The following is a 21870-nucleotide window of genomic DNA, read 5'->3' as shown; positions in this document are numbered from 1 at the left end:
CATGATGGAATAAATTTCAATGAGTAAAATGTTTGACAAAGCCACTTTAAAAACTAAACATATAATTTCTATATCTTACGAACAAACTAAACCTATAATTGAGTAATTCTGATGGGGGCAATGGTTATGCAAACAGATTATTAAATGGATCACATACACGTTGCCACCAACACTAATAAATCAACATGCGCATCACGTCAAAACTGGATCCAGACCCACATAACAGCTAAGAGTTTTCTCACTCTGCATGTGGCATAATTACACATTTTCATAACTTGATTTTTGTTTTTGTAAGACTCTTTCCAACATTTGAAGATCCCATTTTTATTATTGCTGGTGATATTCATTAATACTATAAAAAATTATTATTGCATAATCTATTATGATTTTTAAATATAAATAATAGTTAATGATATTCACTAATTCCACTAATTTGTTTTTTAGAAATATCTAAAAGATTCTTACAAAAAGAGGTGACTGCGCAAGCAGTATATGGGTTGGGGTAGTAGCATCTTTTAATGTTGGTGATGTGTTGGGGTGTCAGATGCTTACTTTCTACCACACTTCTGGGACCCAAACTATCCGTTATGACACCACTTTATCTAATATTCTAACCACTATTAATAAAATACACTTCCGGAGGGAAACACATTTTATATCAAAAAATATACTACTAATCAAAGTGTTCAATATATATTTAAATCAAGTTTAATAATTTAATGATTAACATATGAATTGATGAATGATCTATTAACAGTATAAAAAATCTAACAACAATCTTAATATACAAAAATCCCATTAGCTTTACCCGCAGCTATAAAATCATTCTCAACTCCTGCACAAAGAGTACAAGTAATCCCATTAGGTTCACCCGCTGCTATAAAATCCCAATAGCATTTTATAGATAAATGCATTTTTTAAAGTGATCATGTGATTGTTAATTCTAATCATTCATATTTTTTTATGACCTAGACAGTTTTTATATATCTATTCTTAATTGAATAACTCTACTATTAGATAGGTGGGTCTCATAGATTTTCTAAGATTTTTATTCTTTAAGTTGACCATTTAAGACATCTAAGTTTTTTTTTTAAAAATTTGAAGCCCAGGTTGAATCATGGATCATCATACAGGCTCGTCTACTCCAGCCTATATATCGATAAATACAAAGCAGTAAACACTAAGTAGAGAGTTTAATATATGAATTTTTACTGTAAAGTTTTTATACGATTTAGTTCATCAGGTTTATTACTTTTATTTAAAAGTTAATATTAACTAAACATAAATGATGAATAATATATTGATAATATAAAATACTTACATTTGTGTTGCATATTTTTTTTTTCATGTACTGATAATGATAAAAAAAAGTTACATAACAATTATTATTTCCTAAAATTTCGACCATCTTAAAAATTATCATATGACAATTATAAAAAAGTAATGGATAAAATAAAATAGCATTTCTTAACTAGCATCAACGTGTTGCTATACGTTTGAATTATAAAATGGTTCCATGTTGGTGGAAGGAGGAAATGTCAGGTCTCATTTGGGCTACACGACCTATCAATTCTTGGCCCATTAGTCAAAAATATATTTAGTTAATAAACTTAACTTAAAAACCTTTTTCAACTAATATGGTAAGTGACACAATTTTTTGGATAACAAATATACTTCTAGTTTTTTTGTATAAAAAATATACTTTCATCTTGTTACTAAGAAACTAATCACTCAAAAGTACAAATGTTATTCACAAAAATTAAACAATTAACATTTAACCTTTTAATTTATCTCTCAAGTTGAATCCATGTAATAGTAATGTCAAGAAGAAAGTGTAATTACATGTGACTTACTTTCCCTTTTTTCCATCTTATTCCTTGCCACCTTGACTATGATTCTAATAAATGCATAATAATTAATAACCAACTTTAACATCTTTATAATCATTACTGTTATAGTTTTATCTGATTTTGGTTTTTGGTTCTAATCACACACCATGTCTTCTTTTTCCACTCTGAGAAAATCCTTACTCTTATTCCACCGCTTCAATTCACAATCTTCTGTAACTTTTCCATCCATCACAAGTTCCGTTTTCAGATTTTCTCCGAAATGGGTTTCAGCAATTGTTGTGGGCTCCACTATTAGTCTTCTTTATTGGTTCTCTACTAAACCCAATTCTACTCATACACCCACTTTTTCAAATCCATTGTTCTTCTCCAAATTATCACTCCCTCAATCTTCTTACACGTCGCTTTTAAGCGGTAACTACTTCAAATCTTTTTTTTTTTTTTTTGTAATTTAATTTAGGTGATAGATCAAATTTGCTTGTTAAATTTGATTATTATGGTACTTTTGTTGAAGATGGGTACAGGAGAAAGGTTTTTTTCAACTATGAGAAGCGCATACGGTTGCATAGTCCTCCTGAGAAGGTATTTTATTTCTCTTACTTTTCTGAGAAGGACTTGGAAGTAGGTCGAGTCGGATTTGGATGCTCTCGAGAAGAGCATCCAAATCCGGTTGATATTGTAGGGCCGTGTCTAGAAATTTTGGGGGCCTTCGACAAAAAAATTAGTGGATATATATAATCTAATATAAGTCATCAGTTCTCGTTTCATTCTTTTAGTTTTTGGAGCTACAAAATTATTTTCAAATTTTTATAGTCAATTAATTATATATTTCACTTTTAATAGATAGGATGACTAGCTTATTTAATTTATCTTTTAACATTGTTGATCTTGAATAGAATTTAAACAATTTTGATATCATGAAAATTCATTCTTTTAACAATGTGGATAGCTCAAGTATTGTAAATCTATAAGCAATGCATGTATTAGGAAAAAACTAATCTTTTGATGCAGCAATAATTTGGAAACTTTTCATTTGCCATATGAAAATTAAACAATAATTTATAGATAAGATTGAGAATGAATAATAGCATATGATGATAATGTTATTTTTAAAGTACTATAAGATTCAAAAGATTCAAGAAAAATATTAGTAAAACTTATCACTCTAATTAACCATAAGTTAAACTATTAATATAAGAGCTAAACTTGTTCACCTAAAGGCAGTCACAGTCATGCTTGGAACTTGGAAGTAGCATACCATTATAGAAGTGTTGTGTGTGTGTGTGTGTGGTGAAATGAGGAATGATTTTTTAATTATAGAGAGCAATTACGTTTTAACCGTTTGGCCATTGCAATATAAAAATTTAAGAGTACATATAAAAAGGTATAGAATCCAGTTAGGGGTGTTTGAAATTGTGGGCGATGTGTATTGTGAAGTGTTTGTGCTTTGTACCATTAGGTTGATTAAAGATGTAATACTCTTTCTATAGATTGATCGCACATTGACACTGCATTGACTATGTTTGCTCTTTGGGATTAAGGTATTTGAATACTTTGCATCTTGTCGTAGTCCAGAAGGCGAACTACTGATGAGGCCCACGGACCTGATGCGAGCAATTGTTCCTGTTTTCCCTCCATCGGAATCCAACATTGTTAAAGATGGATACTTGCAAGGTGAAAGAAGTCCTGGCCACTTACATTGTCCCCCTTCCCAACTTTTCATGCTTTTTGATGTCAACACCGATGACCTTATATCTTTCAAGGAGTGAGTTTTTGTAAACTCTATTCTCTATAATTATGGTGCATATGTAATGATTTTCTTGATCAGGAAGCAGTATGTTAAACTATTTCTTTTATAATCGTTTCCTCTATCTATGTCTTTGTGTGTGCATAATTGATGCCCTTATTTCTCTCTGGAACAGGTATATCTTTTTTGTAACACTACTTAGCATCCCAGAATCTAGCTTTTCTGCGGCATTTAAAATGTTTGATGTGGACAATAACGGGTCAGTGCACATCCTACATTTGAATCTATAATATTAATTAGTAGACCTAATGTGTTAGCAGTCTGAGTAGGTATTTTGTAGATTGTGATTCTTTCTTAGTTTAAAAATCTTAACTTATTTTAGAAACTTCTCCTGCTTTTACTTGGTTTAAATCTGAACTGTATCATTCTCTTGTGATTACACTAGTTAGTTGTTGAGTGTGGGGGCATTGCTATTAGTCTGTTTATCAATGGCGTCAATTCAACGCTGCATAAATCGTGTTATTCTAGTATTGTAATTCTAGCTACATCTTGAATTGGATTTGATGTCCTGTGGGTGTTTGCTCTTCCTTGTTCTTCACTTCTAATGACCTTAGTTAGTTTTCTCCATCTACAGGGAGATAGATAAGGAAGAATTCAAGAAGGTGATGGCATTGATGCGATCTCATAACAGACAAGGCGTTCAGCACAGGAATGGACTACGAACTGGCCTGAAGGTCAATGGTTCTGTAGAAAATGGAGGGCTGGTGGAGTACTTTTTTGGTAAAGATGGAAAAGGATGCCTCAGCCATGATAAATTCATAAAATTTATGAGAGACTTGCATGATGAAGTATGTCTCACCATAAGTCCTCATGGGCTTTGGCTGATTTTAGTTTTGCTAGGATCGACAGAATCATGATTTCTTGTTTCTTATATTTTGATGCAAAGGACAATCAATAAATGTTGGCTTGTTAGTTCTGCATTAACAACTTCTAATGTTTTCATACTTGAAGTTCCGTTTCACATTTACAAAATAAGCATGCTGGCTAGTTCTCCCTTGTCAATATGTTTTTTGGTGAAAAATTGTTGCACCTTGCACTTATGGGTTTGGCATGCTATCTTGTACAACTAATTGATCTTCAAAAAGGGGGAAAACAATGATCAGGTATATGACAATAAACAGAACTCTGCTTGATCTTCAAAAGTTGCACTCCTGCATAGTCTATTATGTGGAATTGAATTCCTGTCATAAACCTTAATACATTTAGGGTGGATTCTTTTCCATTTTGTGGGAAAAAAGTTGTATATCTTTATTGACCTTAGAAGTGATTATGTATGACAACCAATTAAAATATTTTATACAGGTTCTGAGGCTGGAGTTTGCTCATTATGACTACAAGTCTCGGAACACCATCTCGGCGAAGGACTTTGCATTTTCCATGGTTGCTTCTGCTGACATGAGTCACCTGGGCAGGTTGCTTGAGCGGGTTGAGGAATTGGACAATGATCCACGCTTTAGGGATGTACGCATCACATTCGAGGAGTTCAAAAAATTTGCAGAGCTGCGGAAGAATTTGTTACCATTTTCATTTGCCCTTTTCAGTTTTGCAAAAGTAAACAACACATTAACAAAAGATGATTTCCAGCGAGCTGCTTCACATGTATGACATTTATCTTTGAATTCTTGCTCATTTTAATAGAGATATTGACAGGGGAAAGTTTTTGGTCCCCATTCTAACAAAATTCTCAGTTACAGGTGAAAATAGAAAACCCTGCAAATTTGATGGCTTATTATATATATATAAATATATATATATATATATATATATATATATATCTTTCAATTCTATGATTTTGGATGTTTTTCATTGAAAGGAAGATATCATTTTTAAGGTCTTCATATAGTGATATTCTCATTGATGACTAGACATTTCATTTTGGAGGATAAGATTTTAAGTTCAATCATTGTTATAAGCATTGTTTTTTTCCCTCCATAAATATGTAGTGTACAACAAATTCTTACTATGTTTGGATGTTTGAATTTCAGGTTTGTGATTTATCTCTGTCTAACAATGTTGTTGAGATTGTTTTCCATTTGTTTGACACAAATGGGGATGGAAATCTAAGTTCAGATGAGTTTGTGAGAGTACTACACAAACGAGAGAAGGACATTGCCCAACCTGTGGGGTCAAGAATCCTTGGTTTATTGTCTTGCCGCTGGGAACTACACTGATAACTTACCATGCTCATAGTTGTTTTCATCACTTCATTTTAACTTGCTTGTACCTTGGAGTTAATACACTATGCAGTAAAATGTAAATTTGTTTGTTGAAAAATCATTGTCAATGTAAAATGTCATCAAGGTAGTTGCTCCTCTAAACAGTGACCATACATCAGCTCTGTAACAAACCAGTCAGCACTCATTTAGTTCAATGGTGTATTGATCCAATGTACTGTATTAATTTAGCTTGTAAAAATATCACTTCTTGATTTTCCATGTATTGGAGGAGCACCCCTTGTGCTCTGTTTTAATACGATATTATTATTGAATTTTATTTTAGTTCAATGAAGCTTGAAGTTGGGAAATTTCCAGTGGCAGTAGATTTTGCACTTCATTAATCTTGTATTGTTTGCAATGTTCCATGTACATGTAACACTACAATATGAACCAAAAGGACAATAATACTCCAAAGTCAACTCAGGGGTAAAGAAACAATATAGCAATAGAGGTAATTTGTTTTGGTACAAGGAATTAATCCCTTTCGAGATTAGTTATTATCCCTTCTAACATAAATCGAATTATTGACATTTTGATTTTATACAGGTTGGTAGTAACAGTTGAATTACAGTTATGGGGCCTAACTCAATTGTCATTCATCAATTACAAGTGATTTCAATTATTTCAGCCTCAGTCTCTAAGATTTCAATTACAAGTGGCAAGGGTTGACTTAGTATAAAAGAAGCCCTACACATTTCTTCTACAACCATAGTTCCCATTCAATTCATCTTTCTATCTCTATGCGCTTTCTTCATACAAAATCATTCATTATATTTCCTTTTCTTTATGCTCTTATTGAACATATCTGTGAATTATAATCAAAATCTAAGATAACTGTTGATTCAAATGGGAAAGCCAACGTGGAAGAAGAAAGAAACTGCTTCAACAAATTCAAAGGCTAAACGTAATTCCAAGCCTTTCGATGAAGACACTGCAGTATTCATCAACATGTCACAAGAGCTCAAGGAAGAAGGTAACAAACTCTTTCAAAAGAAAGACCCTGAAGCTGCTATGTTAAAGTACGAAAAAGCCCTCAACCTTCTTCCGAACAATCACATAGATATTGCAAACCTCCGTACATGTATGGCTACTTGTTATATGCAATTAGGTCTCGGTGAGTATCCTCGAGCCGTTAATGAGTGTAATTTAGCGTTACAAGTTTCACCTAGATATACCAAGGCTCTGTTTAAAAGAGCTAAGTGTTATGAAGCGTTGAATCGGTTCAATTTGGCGATTAGGGATGTTCATCTTGTTTTGACTGTGGAACCTAATAATGTTTCGGCATTGGATTTTTGTGAGGGTTTGAGAAAGATGATGGAGGAAAAAGGGATTAGTGTTGATGAAGAAAATGATAATGTTTTGTCTAGTAATGTACAAGTAGAACAGCCTCTTGCTTCTGTTGTGCAGAAAGTGGTAAAAGAGAAAGTAAAGAAAAAGAGAGGTAAGAAAAGTGAGGAAAAGGTTGTTGTTGTTGTTGAGGAAAATGTGAATGTTGTTAAGGATAAAGAAGTTGTTACAGAAACAATTCAGGCAGAAAATTTGATGGTGGAAAGTGTGAAAGAAGAGAAAGCTGTCACTACGACTGTGAAATTGGTATTTGGAGAGGATATCAGGTGGGCGCAGTTGCCAGTGAATTGTAGTATGAAGTTGGTGAGGGATGTAGTTAGGGATCGGTTCCCGGGCTTGAAAGGTGTTCTTGTTAAGTATATGGATGAAGATGGTGATTTGGTTACAATCACTACTACGGATGAACTCAGGCTAGCTGAGTCTTCATGTCATAAGGTGGGCTCGATTCGACTCTATATTATAGAAGCCAGTCCGGAGCAAGAACCTTCTTATGATGGAATAAACAAAGAGCTTGACGTGCGAACAAATAGTAGAAAATCGGGTGATGGTATTGTAAAAGGGGATGTGGAAGAAGGTAAAGGTATAGCAAATAGGATGACTACTGTGGAGGACTGGCTTATTCAGTTTGCCAGGCTGTTCAAGAACCATGTTGGGTTTGATTCTGATTATTATCTAGATATTCATGAGCTTGCAATGAAGCTGTATGCTGAAGCGGTGGAGGATACGGTAACAAGCGATGACGCTGAAGAACTTTTTGAAATTACTGCAGATAAATTTCAAGAGATTGCAGCTTTGGCATTATTCAATTGGGGGAGTGTTCACTTGTCCAGGGCAAGGAACCAAGCTTTCTTTTCGCAGGACGAGTCAAGAGAATCTTCTATTGAGCGCGTTAAAGCTGCATATGAGTGGGCACAAAAGGAGTACAAAATAGCCGAAATGAGATATGAAGAAGCCTTAAAAATTAAACCAGACTTCTATGAAGGATATCTTGCTCTTGGATATCAACAGTTTGAGCAAGCAAGGCTCTGCTGGTATTATGTAATGGCATGCAAGATGGATTTAGAAACTGGCCGTGCTGATGAGATTCTGCGGCTCTATAACAAGGCAGAGGACTGTATGGAGAAAGGCATCTTGATGTGGGAGGAGATTGAGGAGCAGCGATTAAATGGACTATCCAAATCCGATAAATATAAAGAACAGGTTGAGAAAATGGGCTTGGATAATATTTTCGAGGAAATTTCTTCCGATGAAGCTTCAGAGCAGGCTGCAAAGATGAAATCACAAGTATATATTTTATGGGGTACCTTATTGTATGAACGATCTGTAATGGAATATAAGCTAGGCCTGCCAACATGGGAGGAATGTTTAGAGGTTGCGGTCGAAAAATTTGAACTAGCTGGAGCTTCTGCAACAGATATCGCTGTAATTGTAAAAAACCATTGCTCTAATGAAACAGCGCTTGAAGGTATGAAAGGAAAAACATGATCCATCATGTGTATTTCTCTGATTCTTTTTAAATCTGTAATACTTCAGGATTAGAGACAACTAAAAATCTGGTTTACATAATTGCAGGGTTCAAAATCGACGAGATAGTACAGGCGTGGAATGAGATGTATGATGCTCAAGGGTGGCAGTTTCATGCTCCATCGTTTCGATTGCCAGTGAATTGTAGTATGAAGTTGGTGAGGGATGTAGTTAGGGATCGGTTCCCGGGCTTGAAAGGTGTTCTTGTTAAGTATATGGATGAAGATGGTGATTTGGTTACAATCACTACTACGGATGAACTCAGGCTAGCTGAGTCTTCATGTCATAAGGTGGGCTCGATTCGACTCTATATTATAGAAGCCAGTCCGGAGCAAGAACCTTCTTATGATGGAATAAACAAAGAGCTTGACGTGCGAACAAATAGTAGAAAATCGGGTGATGGTATTGTAAAAGGGGATGTGGAAGAAGGTAAAGGTATAGCAAATAGGATGACTACTGTGGAGGACTGGCTTATTCAGTTTGCCAGGCTGTTCAAGAACCATGTTGGGTTTGATTCTGATTATTATCTAGATATTCATGAGCTTGCAATGAAGCTGTATGCTGAAGCGGTGGAGGATACGGTAACAAGCGATGACGCTGAAGAACTTTTTGAAATTACTGCAGATAAATTTCAAGAGATTGCAGCTTTGGCATTATTCAATTGGGGGAGTGTTCACTTGTCCAGGGCAAGGAACCAAGCTTTCTTTTCGCAGGACGAGTCAAGAGAATCTTCTATTGAGCGCGTTAAAGCTGCATATGAGTGGGCACAAAAGGAGTACAAAATAGCCGAAATGAGATATGAAGAAGCCTTAAAAATTAAACCAGACTTCTATGAAGGATATCTTGCTCTTGGATATCAACAGTTTGAGCAAGCAAGGCTCTGCTGGTATTATGTAATGGCATGCAAGATGGATTTAGAAACTGGCCGTGCTGATGAGATTCTGCGGCTCTATAACAAGGCAGAGGACTGTATGGAGAAAGGCATCTTGATGTGGGAGGAGATTGAGGAGCAGCGATTAAATGGACTATCCAAATCCGATAAATATAAAGAACAGGTTGAGAAAATGGGCTTGGATAATATTTTCGAGGAAATTTCTTCCGATGAAGCTTCAGAGCAGGCTGCAAAGATGAAATCACAAGTATATATTTTATGGGGTACCTTATTGTATGAACGATCTGTAATGGAATATAAGCTAGGCCTGCCAACATGGGAGGAATGTTTAGAGGTTGCGGTCGAAAAATTTGAACTAGCTGGAGCTTCTGCAACAGATATCGCTGTAATTGTAAAAAACCATTGCTCTAATGAAACAGCGCTTGAAGGTATGAAAGGAAAAACATGATCCATCATGTGTATTTCTCTGATTCTTTTTAAATCTGTAATACTTCAGGATTAGAGACAACTAAAAATCTGGTTTACATAATTGCAGGGTTCAAAATCGACGAGATAGTACAGGCGTGGAATGAGATGTATGATGCTCAAGGGTGGCAGTTTCATGCTCCATCGTTTCGACTTGAACCATTGTTTCGTCGGCGTGTTCCTAAACTCCATGACATCTTGGAGCAATTTTAAGTTTTCTTCATGCGTTTGGAGTTATTTGGAGGCATGATTAATACTTCTATTATCTTCATGTTGTTTTAAGGCTTCCTCATCCATTCAAAGTCAGGTAAGTAAGACAACATATATGCTACACCTTCAATTTCCATCATGCTCGGAGGACAGAAGTTCTTCTAATAGAATTTGAAAGTTTTTAAAGTTTATACTTTTAATTGAAATTATTTTTTCATAACAATGGAATGCTAAAAATTGTTTTGAAGTTTATACTTATAAAGTCTGTTCCCAAGGCTGAACTCACCCTGACATGAATTTCAAAGTTGAAATCATTTCTGTATTCAGAATACTATTACGAGTTGATTTTAGAATATTTTCTACTCGTGGTAGAAAAGATCTCATCAGAAGTTCTAGTAATTTTCATCTATTCAAAGTTGGATGTATGCTGAACCTTAGTTTATCAGTTATTATATTTTATTTTAGCTAGTTTTCATATGAACATTTTTTGCATGTCTTCTTACCTTGTAGAATTTGTCGTCTATAAACTTGAATAATAACTTAGAAGCCTACTTAATAGTTAATATAACTTGTATGTGTATTTTAACTTATAATATACTTTCAACTTTTCACAAGTTAATTTTGTTCTATCATTTTATTCTTTTAGAATTATATATCTTTTCCAATGTTGGGTTGAATGGATTTCTTCTTGCCTTTTGGTTGCAGGGATTTCTTTTTTTTCTCCATACTGCTTTGTTTACCTTAACAATGGATGCTATGATTGATTCTTTTTCCCCATGTCAGTTTTGTATGAGGTTGGGGTATTAGGTTATAGAGTATGATTACATTATGAGTGTAATATTTATGTACTGTCAGCGTAAAAATATATTATACAAGTTGGTGCATACATTTTCCCCCTTATATTATTTGTTTTCCAATAAGGATTTTCTGCGAGGTTGTCATTCTTTACAGTTGTAACAAGTATATGATATATGTTCCTCCACCAAAAAACACAACTATATGATTTCATTTGTTGTTTTGAGTTGGTGGGGATTTGGTTTTTGTTCAGTTGGCACCAAAAAACAAGAATTGTTTAGTCTTCTGGTTGGATTTAGAGTGGTGATTATGTCAAATTTTTGTTTGTAAGTTGTAACAATTTATGGTTTTTATATAACACAAATTATAGTCTTTTGCATTCAATTGTTGGGTGTTTTCCATGTCCATGTAGTATAACAGCAAGAACAAAGTTCATAGCACTTCTTCAAATATCAAATGAGCTCATTTCAATCTCAATTATTATTTTTAATCAGAGGACCGACAAATGTAATTATAGAGCGTTTCTACAAGCAAACCAAAAAAAGAAAGAGCACTCATATAACATTCATATGGAACTCCTTGACTTCTCATTTCTTCTTGTGCACTTTCATTTCTTCTTGTGCACTTTCATTTCTTCTAGACCTGTTGCCACCACAATAAAATAGAACCATCAGCATAAATTATCAGTGTATCATCATAAAATGCTGCTTTATAGGACTATACAATAGGAAACAATTACCTTTGAGCAATTCTTTAAAAGATTATGGGTGTTGATTACCACTATTAGGAGGCTGAGTTTTGATGGGGCTTGTATCTGAGGCTGGCTTAGTAGTATGCCATTCACATAGATATGATCAATAGCCCTTGTGACTTTATATTCATCTGCAATATCATATTTTGTCATATACCCCTACTATTAATCATAATTTTGTGTAGAAATTGCTCCCTGTCTAATTTTTCTGCATCAAATTGGAGCCAATGTTGATCGACCGATCTTTCCAACCTGATGGGGGTAACACCGACACATTAAAGGATGAATACAATGTAGAAATAGTCCTACACTCCTACAAAAGTCAGTTATATATGAGAAGCATGGAAACATCTCATTTCACAAATATGATCAGTACGGCGAGGCATTTCACTCCCTTTAAGTACAAGTCAATATTTTTAGGTGATATAAAGGTTATCTATCTAATGATCAAAACATTCAACACAGAAATGAAACAAAATTATTTCACAGCACATAGAACACATCAACAACCTGATGAAGGGTCGAATACTATATATGTGTTATTGTGGAAAGAGGCATGTATCCATTAGTTCAACTGATATGATCTTATCATAGTTTCACATCTTGTCAACTCATATAGCTGCATTTTTTTATTGGACAATCATGCATTATAAAGCTACTAAAATTTAAAAGTGTAGATATTTTATGGGTATATAAGCACATTAATCTAAAAGTCAACATGTTATAAAATTTTGGAACACAGATCTCTAATAAAACAAAACGGAGATAACACTTTTCGCTTGTTGGACAAAAAATGACCACATATATCCATCATATGGCATGCTTTAATCCTTAACCTTCAAAATGATGATATCATTTTTGCTTACTTCTGTTAAAAACCAGATAGGTTCAATGTAAAATCCATAAGTACTTAAGTAGCAATTCCTATTGTCATTATATTTAGCCCATAGTTACCAAATTTGCTCCCACCCCAGGTTTGCATTTCTTGTGTTTTAGTACATGGTGGTTAGCGAATTAAATCGCCTAGAGCATGTAATTAGAGAGGAGAAAGGAGAAATATGAACAAATGCAGAAACGACAACAGCAGCTAGGAACAAGATGAAACTCAACCCGGAAACTAAAGCTAAACTGACACATTGGCTGGTTGCTAAAAAAGAATGTAGCTATTTTTTCTTAGCATGGTCTTACTAATAGATATTAGAATGTGAATGCTATTCTCCTTCTCCTATTTTACTAATCTTACCCTCATTTAAAAAAAATATTACAATTTATGTGGTACACTTTCATTTGATATCCCTTTATGAAAACTCACTATTGTCATTACTCACTAACTTTCTATGTTATATTATTTCAATTATTTTATTGTTATTATTTAAAAATCTATCAATAGCGTACCAATTAATATTTTGAAACATACCACAAAGGCACAAATGCAAAAAACGTGCCAAATGCCCCTAACGTACCGTAATATAGTGGTGTATCGCGTAGCGAATAGAACAACGTATCAGGTGGGTGACTATGTATTTTAGCCACAATGGCTTCAATTCTGCAAGAGCTGAAAGGTCTAAATCACTCTTTTCGAATCACCCTCCCCAGATCAAGTTCAAAGTTTCTCTACGGCTCCATTGCCATTAAGAGGAGAGCTAATACTGACAGAAAACCCATTCACGCTTAGTGCAGTTTTACCACTTTCTCAAAACCTGTGTTTAAGAAAGTTAAAAAACCAATCCTTCATGAATGCTATTGGAAGGTAAACTACCATAAAAGAAGTTCCAAGATATGTCACTGACTCACTGTCACTGCAAATGGCTGCTTATAATCTGTAACAATATCCGGCAAATGGTAGAGGCTCGAAAGGATCAGCCTCCGTATCAGCAGAAGAAAATAATTGGCCGAATGTTATTTCAACGCGAAGAACCCCACAAAATCTCAGCACTAATGGTTGCTGCCTCTGCATCTGATTGAGAAGCCTCCATCACCATTTTCAATATCTCCAATTTAACCTCTCTTTTCTCCTCCGAGCTCAAACCTTCACCTATTTCCAATAGTATAGCAAACCTTGAAACACAACTTGCAAAAGGAGAATCATAATCAAAATCATCATCATCATCATCCACTCTTCCATTCAATAATCCTTCCTTTCTTTGCAAGTCCATGAGTATCTTAATCAAATCCTCTTCAAGCATAGCTTCAATCACTTCCCTTCTCCCAATATAACCAAGCTCGAGAACACAATCAAAAGCAGCTACCTTAAGAGACAAATCATCACGACACAAAAAGCTAACAATTCTCGGAATTTCTCCGTTGCATAAAATCTCATCAACCAAAGGACTTCTAATAAAACTTACAAGCAAACACAAAACTCTTATAGAAACACTAGAAGCCATTGAAATCAAAGCCTTAATAGTGGGACCCATTAACACTAAACCCACAAAAACATTCTTATTGAACTTAACCAAACCCGCTATAGCCATAGCCACTTCTTCTTGTACCCTTTTAGAAATCTTCGTCTCAATCAAAGTACCTTCTAGAATACTGAAAACCCTTGCCTTCAAAATCAAATCTTGAAAATCCAAATCGAAACCCTTTGACAACCTCTGTTGAAACTCGATCAAAACCTTAACCTTTTCCTCTTCGTTAAACCCTTGCTCCATCGTGTTCACGAGATCATGAACGGTTACACAGTCAAGGTAATGTTGAATTTCTGATTCAATCAAGTTTGAGAGTTGGGAAATTTTATGAAGTATGATTTGGCGGTGAAGGAAAGATCGGAGTCCAAAACCTTTGAAATTTTGAAGCTTTTCAATTAGGGTTTTGATGGTGGAAAGAGAATCTGAGAGGTGATGAAGATTTGGGTTGGTATTGAAAATAGCGAGGGATTTTGGTTGGAGGTTGAGAAAAGCTTCAATGGTATCTTTGAAGTGAGTTTTAGTAATGAAGATGAAGGAAAAAGGGTTAATGTGTAAATTTCTGGAAGCTTCTTGAAGAGCTTTGAGTAATGTAAGAACCCTTTGTTTCTGAGGTTTATCTTCTTCCATCATTCATAACAATCAAAATTCAGTGAAAGACAAAACTTAACTACGAATTATGAATTATGCCATTCCATTCCACATTTCCACGTTCTATTTATGTTTTCAAAAAAAATCTTACTTCATTTTTTTTGTTTAATATTTATACACTATCAATATTACTATGTCAACTCGTTTATCTATTGTTTATAATGTGTAATTTGTATATTATAAATGATAAATATAATATTTTGTATTAAATATTTATGATTTGTAGTTGAATTTATTCATTTCGTGTAAGTTCAACTTTTTTAAATACATTTTCAAAATAAAGAAGAAAATAACAAGATAATATTATATGTAGGGTGTAAAAGTGTTTTTTTACGGTGAATGAATTTTTACATTGTCAGAATATAACTATTACACTCATAAACAGAGAAAAATATGTATGTACTGATGGTATAAAATTTTTTTATACTGTCATTATATTATCTATCATTTATATTTTATAATCATTAAGTTTAAAATAAAAATAATATAACAGTTTTGTTTTGAATATCAGTTTGACCTCCTAAATTAGCTGGCATGGTGCACATTTGTAGTCGAGAAAGTTCAGAATATTAAATAGATGGGATTAATGAATTACTCAACCACTCTTCTTATAAGACTAGTTTTCTGGTTAATTAAATAATGTAATTTATATTATTACATTTGTTAATAATTAAACGTAAATTTATAAAATTTTCATTTATTAATCAATCTCATTTATTTTCTCTTTCCACTCATTAGTTAATATTTTTCTTTTTCGAACGGTTGATGTAATAGTACTTTAGTAAAAAAGAAAAAGAAAATTATTGTACATAAAACTTTGTAAGCGGTCCAATAAAATGAGGTAAACTACAATCTATAAAAATAATTTGAAGGAGTATATGACAATATTATTTTCTCTCCATTCCTTCTTATAAAACACTCTTTTTGACAAATTGGCTTTACTCTTCTTGATCCATGAGTTAGAACATTTCTCCATGAGCTAACTGAAAGAAGCATATAAACGGATTTGACATTACATCTTCACCCAAATGCATTATGTTTATAAGTTTATCCACTTATATACTATTTAACTCAATCATTATTACCTAATGTGTGACTTCTTCATTCACACTTAACGTTTCATAAAATCATTAATTTAATAAAAAGGAAAACGAATAAATCATTTTAATGAATGGTAATACTGGAAAAATACATCTAATGGTTGATAGATTTAAAACTACTAACTATATTCTTTAATTCACATGAAACCATTCAAAAGAATTCTATAAAAAGGATGAGATGAAGTATATTACTCTTTTCATTTCATATCTTTTATCATTTGAGGTCAATGTATATATATTAAGAAATGTTATATTTTGACTACAATATCATTATTACTTGGCATATGTATTGAAGAGAAAGAAGATAAAAATAAATTAATTGATGGAAGAGATGATACGTACTCCTTGCATAATCTTTTGTAAATTAAGAAATGTGAAAATACCATTAAATCTATTAACAATTATATATAGTTTATCAAAATTATCATTCACTATTGAAACTAAATAATTTTCCATTTCCAATCAAATTGTTCGAGTGAAAAAATCTATTTTAGTTATAAATTCACTTACTTTACATCAAACTTTAAAAAAGTTTTCTATAAATAGCACCCTTTTTTTAAATATATATTTTATAACGGACCAAAGAGACTATAATATTGAATGTGTATAGAGTTGGAGAAGAAGAAAAACTTGTCAAAGTTTTGAAACTATAAAACAAGTCTTGAAACAAAAACAAAAGCCTTAAAGATCCTATATATACAATTACAACATAGAAATTGTAATGCTTTAGTGTTCATTCCTACTCACTTTCTACTCATATCTTTAGTGTTCATATATTGTATAAAAAATCGAAAAGTGAGTTTTTTAAACTTACTCTCCACCTGAGTCATCAATTCTTACAGTAGATCCCTACACTCGTAAAAATAACTAGATTGTCTTGTGTCAAAGATCATATTAAGGATCCCTATACTTATGCTGAGGAGTCCACTTAAGATATAAATCAATTTTTCCTGATTTAGCTCCTTCTAATGGAAAAGTTTCTTGATATTCTCCTTCCAATATCACCTTAGTCAGTGTCAATATCACTCTTCCAATTTTTTCCTACAAAATTCATTTATTGACCCAAATCAACCAATTTGATCTTCATGTGAGACATAAGATTGAGAAGAAAAAAACAGAGAGACAAAGAAAATAAAAGCTCAAAAAACATATATAGCATATAAGACACAATTGTATTGCATGCATAACTTCACAAAAATAGTACAAAAAGATCTCATGTTTGGGTTTCAACCAACAAAATATCATTTATGCTGAATGAGGTCTCAAACTGAAGCAAAACATAGAGATATCACCTTGCCAAATGTATCGTGATCCCACACTTCAAGAATTAACATTTCATGCAAGCCATCCTCCACAACAATGTCAAATGTTTGATTCCAAACTGGGTTTAGGGATTCATTTACAACCTGAAAATAGAAGAGTTCTAATATTGGTAAATACAGAAGAGTTTAGATATGGAATCAATTTAATAATTAAAGTGTTAGCATGTAGATTCAAAACAAAAATATTTTCTCATACTTATCAACTTATATGAATTCAAAACTACATCAAGTTTTTTTATAAACACAAGTTTATATAAGAGGAACAATGATCTGTTGTCTCAGAACATGTCTCAAATCATGTCCTGCTCCAATGAGAAGCTATGTGCCCATGCAAGGTTGGAGAAAACCACCAACCCAGCAATGATTTACCAACAAATTAAACTGAATCAAATCCAAGTTTGAGCAGAAGGATTGATCATAGGCTTCAATCTCTATTGGCCTCAAGTTGGTATGAGTTTGATCACTTGAACTCAAACTTTTTCTTGCCAACTTAACATCAATCAAACACTTTTTTGTTATTGTGAAAATCAAAATACTCTAATGTGTAAAAAAATGAAATGCCAAGAATTTGGTGCATCTTACCCTAGTCTTGAGTTTTTTCTCTGATTTTTTCAAATTAAGGACTACATATGGGTCAGCCTTGCCCATTAAGTCCACTACAGGCAAGTCTTCAGCTGAAATCACTGTGACAGATAGAACCCCTCTCACGATCACGTTGCTTCTCTTCCTTAATGATGATGATCTTGAAAGATTCTCTGCATGTGCTTCCTCAGCCCCACTCTTGAGGGTCTTTTCGAATGTGGTTAACGAGAAATCAGGGTCAAAAGGGTTCTTAAAGCTGTTTCTGTCATCTCCAATAGGACAGTACAAGAGCTCCAAGTGCACCTATATATGGTGAATAATAGGATATATATGAAGGTGGCAAGAACCTCAAGAAGATTTATGAACTGCTATAATATAAATATGCATGACTAGAATACCATGAGATCAACTTTTGAACTATTGTGCTAGATGAATGTTAAAAAGATGTTACTTTTACCTCACCCCTGTATTTGTTATCTCTACGGACTTCCAAATCCTTAACCAGTTTCAACCATACAACCTTAACTTTACCAGGTTCAAGGTCCTTTAGAGGCACTTGAGCACATCCAATAAGCTGAGCAGCCTGAATGCCTTCGTCGTCGAAGATTCTTATGGTTAAGTGTTGCGTAGATGAATCTTCAATAGTGAACTCAAAATGCTCATTCCATACTGGATTCAACTGGTTGTTCTGAAAAAAACCCAGCAGTTAGATTACAACCACACACATAGAAAAATAGGAAGCTATCATTGGAAAGAAAAATGATGCCTTACAATTGTTTTACTGGTTTTTGTTCTGTCGCGAAGTGGGCGTACAAATAAGACAGCAAAAGGATCTGATTTCCCAATTAGATCTTTATTTGCTAAGTCCTTTGCTTGCACTAGTTTTACATCAAGTGTCCCAACCGGTTTCAATTCCAGGTTACTGTGAGTTTGGATATAAACAATCATATTGATTTTATATCATAAGCAACACCAAAAAACTTTCCTCTATAGTGAAGAAAGTAGAATGAAGTTTTATTTACCTGTAGTCTCCTGGTAAAATTGGTATAACTTTTCGTACTGGCCAAGTTATTGAGTCTTCAATGGCGTCTCGAATTGTTTCCTGAATAAAAATAACAGACAAGTTCATTGCTAAGTCCGAGTGCTGTAACTACATTGCATCCTCTACTTAGAATTTCAAACAACCTTAGAATCTTGTTAATACATCTAAAGGGATGTTTCATTAGAACCAACATTATTAGTTTGTGAATTCAATGTGATGTTTGTTATTGCTTAAAGTTCTTGTGAAATCCATTTAATAGAGACATTGATTTAGTGAATTCCACACAAAATTCATTGTGTTAATGGGATTTTGTTAAAAAGACTGTTTATAGTAGAAAAATTATATGTATATTTCTCTATTCGATATAATACAACATCTACAAATCAATATCACGATAAATCAAAGTAATAAAAGAATTTCAATAAAGATGTATTTTGCTTATACCTCTATAGCATCAGATACTCCCGGTAATGAAGATAGATCGCCACCAATAACCTTGAGAGTAAAATCTAGATCTCTCTGTTACCAAGAAAATTAGAAAATTTACATAGTAGCTTTATTTGCATAACCAAAATATAATAATTTTTCTTTCAATACATTAAATTGTTTCAATTTCTCCTAGGATTCATCTTTATCTCTACATGTATGTCCTTAAACTCATCTAAAAATCAAAAGGCACTTGAAGTTATTACAATTTGGTTGTCAAAATAATGTTATTGAAATTTAAGTTAGCTGAATTTTGTTGTTTAGAGTTTAGACACATTTAAACAAACTCTCATGCACTGTCGTGTTTCCCAAGTATGAATCTGCAATATGTTTCAAACATTCCCTGAAGCTGTCTGTTTCAATTTGCATGACATCAAAGAACAGAGTTTTCATTAAATAATTTCATGCAAACTATCATTCCTTCAACATGTTGAAACATTTCTTTTATTTATTTAGATGACATTGAAACATTTCATGAACAAAGATAACTTGAAATATATTTAAATTTTGCAAGAAAATCATGAGTTACAAGAGAATAGAACTCACCTTTTCTCTCAAGGAAAAACAAACAGCTCCAAAACCAGGGAACTCATCTACTAGTGGTTTTAAGATCAACCTGAAAACCCCAGTGAATCCAATATTTTTTACCTATATAAACATGTAGCCAGAAAAGAGAAAGAATAGAATGATAAGGAATAACATAAATAAATGTCATGAATGGACAATGATTTGTGCATTACCTGCACAGGAAGTACAACACCAACTCTTGTTTTAATGTCAAGAACGATATTCGGGTTTCCGTCCCATTGCATCTCAAGCTCCATCGTCACTCCATTAGACCCACTATCTTCTTCAACAATTGAAATTCCTAAATATTTCACTAGCAACATTATGTTACAGGGATCAAAAAGACCAATGTTTTTAATCAACTATGAGTTACCATGGGACACAGTAGAAATCCAGAAGCATAAGCATGAGCTATAATATTGTAACTATAGACTTATAGGTTTTAAATGAATCCAAAATTGTGATAGCAATATTTCAGTTCTAAAATCTCAATAGCCTCTTTGCTACCCTGGCTGCATTGGTTGTATTTTCACTCAATTGGAAAATTTACATACTGTGATGGTTTGAGTTTTTTGCATTGTCATTGTATTTTCTACCATTCTACCATTTATAGGTAAAAAGTAATATAGATATAGTGATTGTGTATAAACATGTACAGTTATAGTACATAGATATTACACTCAACTAATAATGCGATCTAAGCTGTAATTATTTTTTGGTACTACAAAATGTATCTCTTCATCCTATGCGTAAGAAACTAATCTCTTTCAGCTGTGTGACTTCAAACAAGTGTCACTCACATGAATCGAACCATTAATTAAGAGGTAAAATGTATTGACTTACAGCCCTTAACTCCTTAAACATGATAAAGGAGATTCAAATTTCAAAACAATAATGTATCTAACCTGTAAATTGAGGAGCCACAGTGCCAAGGGTCAATTTGGAGAAAGTGAGAGAAGACAAAATAACAGGCTTGTATTGTTCAAGAATAGGTTCCACATTGCTTCTTATCAAATCTGAGGCTGCCTAAAGAACATTAACATTTCCACATTATATCAAAATCCATATATTAAATAATCAATTAATATCATTACCAAAAAGCTTGATATATAAATGAATAATGAACAAGTAAAGTACCTCATTAACATATGGCCAAATCTTTTCAAGTTGGCTATTAAACCAAGTTAACTGCAAATAATGAACAAATTAATATCATAACAAAACAGAACACTGATACAAAATTGAAGGTGTTGTGAGTAAAATAAAACCTTCTGCCTACGAGTGAAAACCACCCATGAAGGATAGAACTTAGGAGGTAGAAGTTTTCTAGAATCTTCCACTGTCATCCTTGCAAATGCTGCAATTGTCTTTGCCTAAAAGCATTCACAAAATCCACAATAGATCCATAATGCATACAATGAAATAATTAATATATCATGATAAACAGATTCATATAAGTAACGTAGGAAGATTTAGTATGAGGATATATCATTTTCCGATTCATATTATAATGAGATTGTACCAAATCGGTGCGACGCTTGGATCGGATGGTTCCGTAACGAGCAAAAGCGATGATTAGTCCAATGCCAATGATGAGACCAATGATCATGCCGCTAATGAATCCCATTTTTTTTTCCAAAGAGGGATTAATTAAAAGGGTATAAGAAAATGTGGAATTGTAAATCTGGTTTGTAATTTGTTGTTCTGTTGTTGTTGTTGTTGAGTTGAAGCATGGTTTTCAAGTTTTCATGTTATGTTTGATGGAAGACACCAACGTTGATTGGTCACACTGAAACAGAAAGAGAGAATGTTGTATGTAACTATGTATGTTTGTGTCTGTTGGTGAGTTAGTTACTTG

General features: G+C 33.3%; 4 protein-coding genes across 5 annotated transcripts; 2 read left to right on the top strand and 2 right to left on the bottom strand.

Moving 5' to 3' along the window:
* On the top strand, positions 1885-5928 carry LOC109326779 (calcium uptake protein 1, mitochondrial). Of its 2 annotated transcripts, XM_019559581.1 has the most exons (7): positions 1888-2261; positions 2362-2429; positions 3389-3612; positions 3770-3853; positions 4229-4442; positions 4957-5253; positions 5640-5928. In XM_019559581.1, the coding sequence occupies exons 1-7, from the start codon at positions 1997-1999 to the stop codon at positions 5823-5825; spliced, it is 1338 nt and encodes a 445-aa protein (XP_019415126.1). In that variant the 5' UTR covers positions 1888-1996; the 3' UTR covers positions 5826-5928. The 2 variants fall into 2 exon arrangements, with proteins under 2 accessions (XP_019415127.1, XP_019415126.1); XM_019559582.1 differs by lacking the exon at positions 3770-3853 and having other exon boundaries at positions 1885-2261.
* Positions 6584-10535, top strand: LOC109326417 (HSP-interacting protein-like). Its single transcript, XM_019559101.1, has 3 exons — positions 6584-8682; positions 8790-10061; positions 10169-10535. The coding sequence occupies exons 1-3, from the start codon at positions 6717-6719 to the stop codon at positions 10309-10311; spliced, it is 3381 nt and encodes a 1126-aa protein (XP_019414646.1). The 5' UTR covers positions 6584-6716; the 3' UTR covers positions 10312-10535.
* Positions 11548-14927, bottom strand: LOC109326780. The gene is made up of 3 exons (XM_019559583.1): positions 13318-14927; positions 11843-12106; positions 11548-11745 (listed from the first exon to the last, which is right to left on the bottom strand). The coding sequence occupies exon 1, from the start codon at positions 14893-14895 to the stop codon at positions 13759-13761; it is 1137 nt and encodes a 378-aa protein (XP_019415128.1). The 5' UTR covers positions 14896-14927; the 3' UTR covers positions 11548-11745; positions 11843-12106; positions 13318-13758.
* Positions 16784-21775, bottom strand: LOC109326217 (synaptotagmin-4-like). The gene is made up of 13 exons (XM_019558915.1): positions 21535-21775; positions 21281-21385; positions 21150-21200; positions 20918-21038; positions 20186-20313; positions 19992-20093; positions 19404-19478; positions 18940-19019; positions 18689-18839; positions 18375-18605; positions 17918-18220; positions 17306-17419; positions 16784-17054 (listed from the first exon to the last, which is right to left on the bottom strand). Exons 1-13 carry the CDS (start codon positions 21637-21639, stop codon positions 16908-16910), a joined length of 1713 nt encoding a protein of 570 aa, XP_019414460.1. The 5' UTR covers positions 21640-21775; the 3' UTR covers positions 16784-16907.

Source organism: Lupinus angustifolius, chromosome LG14, assembly GCF_001865875.1.
Source record: "Lupinus angustifolius cultivar Tanjil chromosome LG14, LupAngTanjil_v1.0, whole genome shotgun sequence".
NCBI lineage: Eukaryota > Viridiplantae > Streptophyta > Magnoliopsida > Fabales > Fabaceae > Lupinus > Lupinus angustifolius.
This window is presented reverse-complemented; position numbering and strand designations above follow the sequence as displayed.

What these genes read in the sequence shown, in the direction of transcription:
- LOC109326217 (XM_019558915.1), bottom strand. Translation starts at nt 21,639, where the DNA reads ATGGGATTCATTAGCGGCATGATCATTGGTCTCATCATTGGCATTGGA. An exon ending in GTTTTTCCTTGAGAGAAAAG is followed by an intron (nt 19,479 to 19,991) that starts GTGAGTTCTATT and finishes TCTTGGTAACAG; the next exon opens with AGAGATCTAGATTTTACTCT. An exon ending in AGAAAAAACTCAAGACTAGG is followed by an intron (nt 17,420 to 17,917) that starts GTAAGATGCACC and finishes TTCTATTTTCAG; the next exon opens with GTTGTAAATGAATCCCTAAA.
- LOC109326417 (XM_019559101.1), top strand. Translation starts at nt 6,717, where the DNA reads ATGGGAAAGCCAACGTGGAAGAAGAAAGAAACTGCTTCAACAAATTCA. An exon ending in TAATGAAACAGCGCTTGAAG is followed by an intron (nt 8,683 to 8,789) that starts GTATGAAAGGAA and finishes ACATAATTGCAG; the next exon opens with GGTTCAAAATCGACGAGATA. An exon ending in TAATGAAACAGCGCTTGAAG is followed by an intron (nt 10,062 to 10,168) that starts GTATGAAAGGAA and finishes ACATAATTGCAG; the next exon opens with GGTTCAAAATCGACGAGATA.
- LOC109326779 (XM_019559581.1), top strand. Translation starts at nt 1,997, where the DNA reads ATGTCTTCTTTTTCCACTCTGAGAAAATCCTTACTCTTATTCCACCGC. An exon ending in TTACACGTCGCTTTTAAGCG is followed by an intron (nt 2,262 to 2,361) that starts GTAACTACTTCA and finishes CTTTTGTTGAAG; the next exon opens with ATGGGTACAGGAGAAAGGTT. An exon ending in GACCTTATATCTTTCAAGGA is followed by an intron (nt 3,613 to 3,769) that starts GTGAGTTTTTGT and finishes TCTCTGGAACAG; the next exon opens with GTATATCTTTTTTGTAACAC.
- LOC109326780 (XM_019559583.1), bottom strand. Translation starts at nt 14,895, where the DNA reads ATGATGGAAGAAGATAAACCTCAGAAACAAAGGGTTCTTACATTACTC.